The sequence below is a fragment of the Hypomesus transpacificus genome, chromosome 23 (assembly GCF_021917145.1).
Source record: "Hypomesus transpacificus isolate Combined female chromosome 23, fHypTra1, whole genome shotgun sequence".
NCBI classification, from domain to species: domain Eukaryota; kingdom Metazoa; phylum Chordata; class Actinopteri; order Osmeriformes; family Osmeridae; genus Hypomesus; species Hypomesus transpacificus.
The window spans coordinates 17,671,449-17,683,407 of record NC_061082.1 but is presented as its reverse complement, the minus strand read 5'-3'; the positions used below and the strand labels follow the sequence as shown (position 1 = coordinate 17,683,407).

Here is an 11,959-nt window from a genome sequence, read left to right as displayed (position 1 = left end):
CAAACAGTGTTTCAGGCCAGCAGTGTTTCTGACCCTCTGAACTGACGTGTCTGGGGCTGCGGTCATTATCTTATTACTGGTAATGAATGGACTTCAATTGCGCTTACACCATCAAATCTGCACTACAGCCACTGTTTAAATAACACTTTGCTTCCATATTAACCGACTCAACTTACCGAGCGGATGCAGTTCTGTGATCCTATTTAACACCAGGAAGCGTTTTGGGGGTGTACGCAACACCCGCGTAAATACACTAAAGGAGCAACATCGAAAACAGATGCACCATCCGGCCATGCACAGAGCCCTTGGGACAGCTCCTCTCAAGGGGCACGTCATCAAAACAGCCTGACGCAATTCATTTGGTGTCGTGTGATGAGGGAGCATGGCTTCATTACGCACACAGTGTGACTCGGGCGTCAAGACTGAGGCAGATTGGGGCCCATCTGCTGTGTGCCGGCCAGGGTAGCGAGGGCCAGGGAGGGGCTCCCAGGAGACTGCCACCCCAGGGAGGGGCTCCCAGGAGACTGCCACCCCAGGGAGGGGCTCCCAGGAGACTGCCACCCCAGCCAGGGGCCTCTCAGGAGGGCCCAACCCACTGCACAGGCTTTGGCCATGCAAAGCCAAGGCAGTCTATGCAACGAGCTCCCTAACGGGGATAAGACATGAGGGCACAATCCTCATGCTCAGTCATGAAGAACTGACTTTGACACACAGTGACTTAGGAGATTTGGTTTATTGCATTTGACGTGGGTCTCTGCGGAAAGCTGCCACAACAACCACAGAATGAATCTCCCCCGTATGCGTTTCATCTCATCGTGACCTGCCTGCCTGCCTGCCTGCCTGCCTGCCTCTAGACAGGTGTGTTCATCTCAGCACTTCAGGAGCTTTACTCCAACCGGGTCCTCGCTTCGTCCTTTGAAAGGCAACATGGAAAAATAGTTTTTAAGAGACAAACGTCACCAGCGTTTGGTGTGGTGCCTGACTCCTCCAGTGGTGGCAGCTCTTTTCGCTGCACTCACACTGCTAGGTTGAGAAATGAGAAAGATACATCTCTGGAGCTATTTCACATTCTATCAGCCCCCTCAAACGTGCTACTGTTTCAAAAGGGGGTGGGGTGGGGGGGAGAAAGGGAGGAGTTGGGTGGGGGGGGGGAAGTCTCAGCATAACACATAAATCACAAACAATAAATACAGATGTTACACAGGGAAAGTATTTAGTACCAAACTAATATCATACAGTAGATTCCCCAATTAAAATCTTCCAAAGAACACCAGTGTGGATCATCCGCCGGCCGTGACGCCAGTGTCGTGTTCGGCTGCCGAGGTTCCCCTACACCTAAACAAAAAACGCCAAACACGACCGTTCGTCCAGCCCGCGAGAGATGCGACCGGCGCTCCGCGACGCCTCCCTCCTCGGGTGGTGGTGGGGGTGGGTCAGGGGGTCAGTTCCCCTGGAGCTTCTTCATGATCGCGCTCCCGGGCGGCGCGTTGGTGAACACGGAGCCCACGAACACGTGCGTGCCCCACAGGGCGTGGCGGATCACCTTGCAGCAGCCCAGGTCCTCGATCTGGAAGCCCAGCAGGCGGTAGCGCTCGTCCGTCTCAAACAGCGTGTTGTTGGTGTAGGCGCCGAAGAACTGCGGGGGGGGGACAAGCACACGCGTCAGGGACCCGGCTGGCTGTTTGTGAACGGCCAGGGGGGAAGCATGTTAGCAGGGGCTTCTGTTGTAAACACTAAATGACTATGCTTTTGATCAACCTGGCTTCCATCTTGGTTCACAGTGCAGAGCCTGATCTGGAGCACCGCATAGGCTAGTGGTGTCACAATGCCAAAACTTCAGATTCTGATACCAAGTCAAGTATCACGGTACTCGATACTGAGACCATACTTAACTCAATTAAAATAGTGGCCATCAGACGATGTGTTAGTCTTTTCTTTTCAATTGGAACTTTCTTGCGTTCATGGCTAATCTCGTGTACTTTTGCCCCTTTGACTCACTCGCTCACACACACACACACCCGCACACACACGCGCGGGCGTGACATCACACGCAGGCCCGCTTGTCTTAAAGACGCAGAACACCTTTCATCGCTGCGTTTCAACAGTCTGTTTCAGCACGTCAAAGAACAGTTCCCTTAGATGGCAGCGTAGTACCGCCGCCAAAAGATCAGTCCCTCGGTGCGGTACCAGCACGGGTCAAACGTGACCGTGCCCCACTAGCCCGGTGACTGACCTTGAGAAAGAGGACCAGGGGGGGTTCTCGGTTCTTACCGCCATGCCGGAGGAGGGATCGATGAAGTCGGCCCAGAAGCCCTCTGTCCTCAGGGCATAGCAGATCTGCCTGGCCCCAGACACAAACTGGACAGGGAGCAAAACATGTTCAGTAACGGTTTGCTTCACGCGTCTGTTAACAGTGCCTCTATGAGCTGTGCCACGGGCGTGTGACCCCCGGCCTCGAGACAATGGGAGCCGACTCTAAAACATGGAATACGTGCATCTGTCGGGGCAGACTGCTCCTTTAATCTTCCTCTCAAATAAGACACGTTCTGGTGAGGAGCTGAATGGCTGCTTTGACACGGTGGGTGAGGGTGCGTGTCTCGGGAATGGGAGCATTCAAGGGGGTCCGCTACACAATTAGACCCGTTCCCAGCCAGAGGCATGTTAACCAGACAGTGAATAACACATGTTGTCACAAACAGGACTTCCCTCTCACACGCTCTCCAGCCATCACGCGTGGCTTGAGAATAGCTCGCTTTCTCGACTGACAGAGTTATTTTTCGACATAACTTGATGTGGGTCATGTGTGGAATGAAGTGAAGGTGAGAATTAAACATGAGACTTGAATACAATACATCTGGGATGAATGCCCAGACATATTTAAGCAGAAGCTGCAAAACTTTTTGCCTTGCTTTGATTTCTTTCAGCAGGATACTTCTCTTATAGCCAACATACCACAGCAAAATCTGTGCAATCATTTTTACCTTTTCGAACTTCCCTCCCACACAATTCTAATGAATCCCCTCTATTAACGCAAAAGGAATCATTTAAGATGAAATGCTAGCTTAGTCAAAATGGGGCATTTATGTGTTCAATGAAATCAGCATATTCATATTATTATAGTTTATCTACAGTTATACTCAGACAAGGCACAATTGTGGCGGCAAAAGAGTAACCTTCATGTCAATGATTGTACAGAGTTGCATGAGGAGAGTTGTCCTAGTGTCGACCAACTCACGTTGTCCAGCATGGACTCCCTCTCTTTGTCCACTTCCTGACACCAAGAAGTCATGTCGTTCTTCGTCTTCTGCGTCACTGTGACAACCGTCAGGCCCCTTGAAGGGGCCTCGGGAAACATGGACTCAAAATCTGTTCATAGAAAAAAAAAAACAAGGCAGAAGGATGACTCGACACAAAAAAGGATTGGGCAAACATCAGGGCAGCTGAACAGCAGGCCGCTGAAGACAAGGAACCTTTAAAGAAGCTGCAAAGGAAATTCCATGATTTGCTTCTCAGTACATTATATACGTGTGAAATGAGTTTCTGAAAGCATGTGCAAAGCGTGAAAACTTTTGTCGCACTGAAATGTGGAGTTAGACCGTTCAACTCAGGTTTCACAGGTAAAACCCAACCTTTCTATGTCACAGCGACCGATCTACGTCAGATCACAGACGGTTTCTATAACCTGCATTCTGTTACTCAGCTGGTACGATGCAAACACAAAGTGATTAACACATGAAACACTCAGAGACTGCAGGAAGGTCTGTTCTGATATCTGCATTTGATTTAGCTAGTGTTGCTGTTGTTGTTGCTAAATTCAATAAATTTGAGGGGGCGGAGCTTCAGCTCCTTCAGGCGACACGCCCCCCCGTCTCAAGCAAGAAGACTGCTGATTCTCTCTATTTCAAAGCCTAATTTAACGTTCTTGTCTGTGTTTTTTTTCCCATTAGAATCTGGATGGGTAGTTAACAACACATTCTTCTGTGGTGTGATGAACTTGAAACTCTTTTTCAGTTTTGCTTTACAGCATCTTTAATACAATTCAAAAAGACCTAACAGCCAATAAATAAAAATGAGGAGGCTGGTGAGTGGGCTCTCAGAGGCGGATGAGTCACAGCCCCCAAAAAGAAAGGGACGTGCTTTGGAAGCAGAAAACAGACCAAGACAAACTCATCTGTGTTTTCTTCATTTTGAACGAATCTGGCACAAAGTCACTTTGTTACATTTGGAACCAGACATGTTTTTTGAAGCGCAATAATCTCCAACGCCATACACAGCACATGGCGATGTGAATGGTAAATACCCACCCGGTAAGAACCTACAGACAAATCAAATCTAAGAAACTCACAACTTTGCGTTAAGGAAAGATTGCTTCAAAGAATAGACCTGTTTGCGAAAGTTTGACAAAAGCATAGTTTGAAAATGCGTGGATAAGAAAGTGCTTATCGATTCAGAGATTGTCATGGAATTATTATTATTATATCTGTATTATTTTGCTTAAAACATGAATAGGTGACATCAGATTTAATTCCTTGTTTTTAATAAGTAAGACTATATTGTTTAATTGCACATGCAGACTAGTATAATAACCTAGCTGAATGTAATGTTAAGGGTTACATTCTTTTGTCTGGTAGGTGGTGGCAGCCCTGACACGTCTAATTGCACAAAGTGACCCACGTTGGAAAATGTGTGAAGAACACTGCTCTGTAGTGCAAGTACCCCCCTCTAGTGGCAAGACATGGAATTACAACTGACATTTTAGAAGATTTCTTTCTCTTTTCTGACCTTATGATCTGGAAGCGTTTCAAATACAATCTTGGAGTAAAAAAATGCGACCGGTGCTCTTGTTATTGTGTAAAAAAAATGGTACATTCTGAGCTTATTAAAAAGACTTTCAACGGACGCAGATTCAAGCAGGTTCCAAACAGCTGTACCTTTCTTGAGCAGCTCAGGGCAGCTCTGAATGGCACACTCCACACTGGAGCTGTCGAAGTACTGCTCCGCTTTGTTCACCTTCTGGGGAGAGGTAGGCCCCTCTTTGCCCTGGAACCAAACAACCACGTCACTCACACCAACAGACACATTACAGCAGACAACAGACACTCAGACATGGAATGACAGTGTGCCATTGAAAGGAAACTATGTTCAGAAAATACCAAACAGACAAGCCGTTTGTTGTAGGGTGTAAAGTACTGTGTACATGTGACCCAAAGCAGCCTGCACTATGACATTCATCCTCTCCACTAGGAGATGAGTGTCCATCACAAAGTATCTATCCATCTCACATCTACTGACGCTTGTCCACCGCATGGTACCAGCATGACTCGCTTCTGGTTTTCCACTGCAGGATAGTACCCCCTCGATGTAGGAAGTCGTCCTAGCGACGCTGCTAAAACTTGCTATGATGTTGTCTTGTTGTCCTTCGTCAGCGACCAAACAGAGGAACTATTTTAAAAGTGGAGGAATCGAGCAGGACGTTCCGTGTCGCAATTCTCTCTGACCAATCAGTTTAACGCTATCTCCCAGCCTCAACCACAACGGACGGGGTACCAAAATACATATTTTCGAGTAGGAGGTACCAGGTTAGCGGGTACCAGTTTCTCCACAGGGAAACCATGGTACCATGCAGTGGAAAAGGGCCACACGACTCCATGTACCGTCCACAGAGAGACAGAGAGTCTCCCTCCCTCCCCTGCACACTCACGTGGAACTCTCCCACAAACTGGGCCAGGATGAACTCGTGCCTCTCGATGCCGGAGGGGGCGGACAGCACGTCCGGGAGCACCCTGTGAACCGGGACTCTGGGCTGCTGCTCCGCCGTGCCCTCCAGGTGGGAGTCGAAGCCCGCGTTGCCGGGCAACTGGAAGCGCTGGTCTTGGGGCCCGAACGGGCCCATGGTCTCGTCCGGCCATACAGTCCTTGGTCCTGGAGTACACGCACACACACACACACAGACACACACACACACACACACACACCACAACAACAAAATCAACCCAGTTCATAAGTCTGGGGGAGTGGATGGCTGTAAGACAGTACTTGCCAGACAGTGGGACATAGCAGGCAGAGAGAGGGAAAGAGAGACAGAGTCGAGAGTGGAAGGACTTTTGGAATAGTGTCCCTAGCCCCTAGGCTGAATACATCCTATGCTGACCCTATAGTGTCCCTAGCCTGGTGCTGAGACACTGCTGACAGCCTACCAATGTCTGGAGGAATGCTGGCTATGTAGGGCTCGTCGGAGCCAGAGGAGCCGGCTCCAGAGAAGCTCCGGGTCCCAGCGACGCGTCTCACCAGGACATGCAGACCGGGCAGGTAGGACACCAGCCTGGCTCTGGTACAGAGCACCTGAGGACCACAGCAGGAGCAACAGCGACAACATCAGTAACTTGCAGCTAACTTACGCACATGCTCTGAGACAGGACCTACCTAGACCATTACATCTCTTACACAACTCCCTCCCACCCGAACATAGATTCATCGTTTTTATCTCATATTAAACAAACTCCCTCCCTTACTTTAACCAAGAGTGCCAAGATGCAACCTTTCACACAGAAATACTTACACTGGCCATCCCGTTGCGGCTCTCAATGCTGTGGACCGCTGATATTAATCCTGAAAACAATAACGTTGGGAAAGCAGACCTCAGAACTAGCAAGCTGCGCGTGAATGTGCTCGTATAACACATTTAACCTCTGGAGTGACAGGCTAGCTAGCTAGCTAAGAAGTTCTATAACAATTCACAGTTTATCCCGGCAAACCAGTAGCTAACCATAAGTGATGTAAGACAGAAACATGATGCAATATGCTCCATCGCTGGTTAGTAGACAAAAAGTTACCTAGAGTAGCCAAATCATGCATAAGCAAACCATATACTAGCTAAGCTAGTAAGCTAGCTACTTACCAAGCTACCTCCTTAGTTGACTGCGTCTGGCAAAATATTATACGCGTCACAGGATAACTACTTAAATTGAACGTAAATCGGCACACATGTCAAACAAACAATACTTATTCGTGTTTTAAAATTGACCTAGCCAGCTAGCTGTCTTCACCTTCCGTAATGCACATGCGCCGCTATGTGCAATAACTACGGATTGTTGTGAGGGACAGAAACGTTCGTGTTCCTTGCGTAGCACGTCAATGGCGAACGAGAAATAACGCACACGTACAGACCATTTTTGACCACTAGATGCCAGTAAACCATTTTTATTCAACATGGACACAAGACCAACATTTCAATATTTATTGAAATGTGAACACGGTAGGCTTGGGTTGTGATGATACGTCATTCCATATGAGATCCAGATGTATCATAAAAAGAGATCGTAGATAGAGAACGAAAGAGAAAAGAAAAACACTGAGTATGAGGAGAGAGAGAGCAATAGTGTGAAAGACACTGAAAGAGAAAGTGTAAAAGACAGAAAGAGATTGAGGGAGACAGGACCAATGTGTGACTGCCCTGTCCAGATTAACCCCTCCTGACCTCCACGCTGGCCCCCCTCCACAGCGGGGGGGCGTTGCCATTAAACCCAGGCGTCACACTGGGGGTCAGCGCCCTTTCTCCTCCCAGAGCGTCCCCACGGACAATCAGCCTGACAGGGAGTCTCTCTGAGGACCTGCCGTCTCCGCGGTGGATCCCTCTCCCACTGAAAAGACATTCAACATGACGGTCAACCGTCACGTTGCATGCGTCTTCGAGTGACCCTGTGTGTTAACCTCCCCCCGTGGTAGAGCTCTGAAATGCTTAGTGGTCCATTAGAGGTTGTCTTGACAGCAGGGGGTAACTTGAAGTCAGTTGGCTCTTAGGGCAGGTTCCCACTCAGCATTGTTTGTTCACATTGGACAACTTCGGAGCCAAGAAGATGACGGGAGTCAGGTGGCTGAGTGGTTAGGGAATCGGGCTAGTAATCAGAATGTTGCCGGTTCGGTTCCAGGCTGTGCCAAATGATGTTGTGTCCTTGGGCAAGGCACTTCACCCTACTTGCCTCGGGGGAATGACCCTGTACTTACTGTAAGTCGCTCTGGATAAGAGTGTCTGCTAAATGACTGAATGTAAATGTAATGATGGTAGCACCTCTCATTCTGGAGCAGACCGCTCTGCCAGGAGGTCTGGTCAGTGTCGTTTTTGTTTTACAGGGTTGTGGCTATACTTGGATCCCACTAACCTAATACACCGGGCTCTGGATCTGCTCCACCTGTTCAGGGACATACGGAGTGTCAGAAGCAGACAGGACGTGACATCACTCACCTGGATGTACAAACCAACGGTCCTCCACTTTTCTCCCAGGCAGGGACATTGTGCAGATGGAATGGGGGGCTGGACATACTGCTGTTTTCCTAAGATGACTTTCTGTATGACATGGATGAATGGACAGGCCCTACAGTGAAGACCCTGGGGTCACAGGTTGTCAGACCAGCTTACTGACTGTGGGTGGAAAAATGGTGCAATACGTTAAATAAATGTATATTTATACACACGTACAAGTGTAGCCTTATTGTCTGATGCCTGTTTCTGTGAAATTCTATGCTGTTGTATGAGAACACTGGAGAAGTGGACATTTGATGCATTGAAGTACAAGAATCAAGTCAACACCAGACACCTCGCTTTAGGAGGTGTATGGAGTTCAGTCCTGAGCTGATCACACTGTGCTGTTCACAAAATTACATCTGATTGGCCCTTGCTGTATGTCAACATTAAAGCGTGGGCCGCAGGGGGGGGGGGGGGGATGTTGTTACGGCTTTCTGCAGCTCAGCTGAGTGATAAAGATCGGATGTGTTTGTGAACTAGCAACCATTAAGAACAGCCTTTCCTTGAGAGGTGTGAGTCTCAGGCGTCCTGACACAAGCTTCACAATCTGTTCTTTTACTGAGAGATGCCTCACAGTCTGTTGTTTTACAGGCTCCACTCAGACCTACAGCAATGCGCTTTCATCATTGTTTGGGAGCAATCTCCTCGTGCCTTGCACATCCAGCCCAGAAAGGATTTCTTTTCAAGATGAGTAGCACATGATGAAGTAATGGGGATTTTTTGCAGCTAGAGGAATGTGGATGGACAAGATGCAGGGAGGCAGATGAAAGGAAGTCACATGGATGAGAGGGTGGAGGGATGTTATGAGGGTTGGTAGCAGGAGAAAAGGGCCTGGCCCTAAGGAGTGGGCTAAAGCTCTGGAGGAACTTCCAACACGTTTCTGCCCGTTGGAGGGAGCGAGAGAGAGAGCCAGCTGTCATGTATTTTTTAGGATTTAAGAAAGAGCGTGTGAAGTCAAAAGGAGCGATTCCCAAAAGCTGTGAAGAGAGTGACTGAAAGTTAGAGAGAAAGAGCATTCTATTTGAAGACTGACGGCTGAATGCTCTCTTGTAATCCCTGTGACCAACTGTGTGGAACTCTGCTTTCATCTTGATGTTAAATACAAGCACTCTGCTGGCAGATGAATTGGAAATTGCTGAAATGAGATTCCAAAATTTAAATTATTTTTTTTCAGCAGAAGTTTGATGCTCTTAGACTGCTTGTAAAAATCAAACTGTACTGTGAAGATAACACAAAAAAAGAGAAAACATTCCTTTGTTCTATTTGCGGCAAGAAGTCAGAAATTACTGATTGCAAATTTGTTTTATCATTATATAAAATATGCAGTAGTTAGACTTATTATAGACAGTGTATTAATCTTTACAACTGAGAGCCTTCAGCAATTGAACAAAACCTTCGCCCACTGTGTTTTTGTGTACTAAAATGTTCTCATTTGGATGTATACTAAGCTGTATACATAGGCAAACATGTTTTTATTTAACAAAAATGTAAATCCCAAATCCATGTTGAGCATGATAAAAAAAAAAGAATAATAAATTAAAAAAAGAAATCACTGGAAGAAAACTAAGACACGTGTTTGAATGATGGCTTTTCAGACTGCCTCGGCAGCTTGGAATTGCCCTCTTTCTTTATGTAATTGTTTTGATAGGCTCATTTGAGATCCTCGAGCCGTGACAAGGAAATGACCGTCTCACCCTGGTCACTAGGCCGTGAAAAACTCCTTATGGATTAATGTGTCGTCCATTACAGGTGTGGTGTGTGTGTGTGTGTGTGTGAGTGTGTGTGTGTGTGTGAGTGTGTGTGCGGGGGAGGGGGAGGGGGGGCGGTGAGAATGTCTGTCAGCAACGAGCCACTGGAGGGGAATAATAACCATGTTGTGTCATGAAATGAATCGGGACAAAATTGGCGTTGGCACCAGGCTGTCATTTAGCCCAACAACTGACGTGTGGTCAATGGCAAATATCTATCAGAGTGAATGTCTAGACTTGACTTATTTGTCATTCAAGTAGAGGGTGAATTTAGCTATTCTGGGCGCAGCGAGAATGGCAGCGTAGGTTAAACGTCACCGCAAATGAGATCGATAAAGTTCAGCAAAGCTCTCTACAGCTGACAAGATCTGAGTTTTACCTAGAATATCAGACCTGTTTATAGGCAATCATCAGCAGGATCTAGACGGATTAGAGAAACGCTGTCTGGGCTTCATTCCTGACACGTACTTTTAGAGAAGGTTGTTGGAATTAGATCTCACATCCAGCCTCCTGATGCTAAAGACAATTAAAACAGGAAACTGACAAGTTGTTTCCAGGAGACTGGAAGCTAAAGGTCTGCATCAACGGAGGGATTTCCTGAGGAGTGCCCACATCACAATGTGCAGCTGTTTGTGGTGGATAATATTTAGACCTGCCTATCTTCAGCTCTCCCTGCATCAAGACTATATCGAGACCCCGAGTGACCTTCAGTTTGACCTGCCTTCTTTTAGTGGAGAGCCTGAACTTCTCCTGTTTGCCCTGTTGAGGGCGCTGCGGTATCGGATCCTGGGAATTGCACTGTCTCCCCTTATCCTGCAGTACAGGCAAGAGTTAATTGAACCAGTTTAACTTCACACAAAAAAACGGTATAACCCATATGCTTGTCATGCAATCTCTGCTAGACTCTTCAACAACACATTTTGGTCACCAGTGAGCTTGAAAGTAAAAATACCAAACATATTCCTATTCATCTTAACCACAAAATGACCATGCTGTATTCAGACCAGTTTACCATAGTGTGCACATTCATTGTCATTGCAATGCATGCCATGCTGTTGGCATAGGAGGTTAATCTCCAGGGCAATTGATTGTTCTCCCAAGAATTCTGACTCATTTCCCCATCAACTGGAAGCTGTTGGTTTCTGATATGGAACATGGAAGCACGACTGAGGCTTCTAGAACCTTCCCTGAAGGCTCCGTCAGATGGACGGAATTCACGCTCATATGGAAACAAGAACACACAGAGGGAAAACAAGGCTTGCTCCACGGTATTTGATCAAAGATGAAAAAGGTTGATGTGAAAGCAGAGAGCACAGATGTCAGACTTTGAGGTTTACATGTGGGCAAACAATTCATTAAAGGCTTCTTTTCTTTGAACAACTATTGATGATGAAGATTATATATTTATGTGTGTATAAACAGTATGTTCATTATAGTGCAATGCATTTCAAATAGTTGTCGTTATCTTGTATGTCTTCTTATTGTTTTCCAGAATAGAGAAAACATTTGATATTAGATTACCAGACAACTGTAAGTCTGTCATCAAACCAGTTTTTTTCCAAACAGGCAGAATTTTAAAAGAGCGTTGGAGGCAGTTGGTCTGTGAAGTACAGAAAACGATTAAAAATATATACTTGTGACAAAGATCATGGAAATACTCTGGTAGTGAACTTAAGTAAACTGTTCAAACAAGGGTGAAGTAAAATAAAAAACGAGTATTTTCACATTGCATTGTGAAGTTTTGCAATGTGATTTTTTGAATACATCCAAACCAGATAAAGAAATACAAGAACATGGGATCTCCTCACATGCAACTTATGAGGAAATATTTAATTCTTAGAAGCAGGTTTACTTTAAATGTCCTCAAAGTGCAGATCTGTATTCATGACATGCATGAATGTAATTAAGA

The 11,959-nt window shown here is 46.6% G+C and overlaps 1 protein-coding gene across 1 annotated transcript; it reads right to left on the bottom strand.

The window, feature by feature from the left end:
* Nucleotides 1-714: 714 nt before the first annotated feature.
* Nucleotides 715-7,089, bottom strand: mmadhcb (metabolism of cobalamin associated Db). The gene is made up of 8 exons (XM_047047782.1): nucleotides 6,899-7,089; nucleotides 6,560-6,609; nucleotides 6,198-6,342; nucleotides 5,702-5,922; nucleotides 4,932-5,040; nucleotides 3,236-3,366; nucleotides 2,272-2,358; nucleotides 715-1,636 (listed from the first exon to the last, which is right to left on the bottom strand). The coding sequence occupies exons 2-8, from the start codon at nucleotides 6,566-6,568 to the stop codon at nucleotides 1,442-1,444; spliced, it is 897 nt and encodes a 298-aa protein (XP_046903738.1). The 5' UTR covers nucleotides 6,569-6,609; nucleotides 6,899-7,089; the 3' UTR covers nucleotides 715-1,441.
* Between the last annotated feature and the right edge of the window lie 4,870 nt (nucleotides 7,090-11,959).

Excerpts from the sequence above, each read along its gene's own strand:
- mmadhcb (XM_047047782.1), bottom strand. Across the intron at positions 5,041-5,701 it reads AGTTTGTGGGAGAGTTCCAC|GGCAAAGAGGGGCCTACCTC; the intron begins GTGAGTGTGCAG and ends GTTTGGTTCCAG. Across the intron at positions 3,367-4,931 it reads CCCTGAGCTGCTCAAGAAAG|ATTTTGAGTCCATGTTTCCC; the intron begins GTACAGCTGTTT and ends TTCTATGAACAG.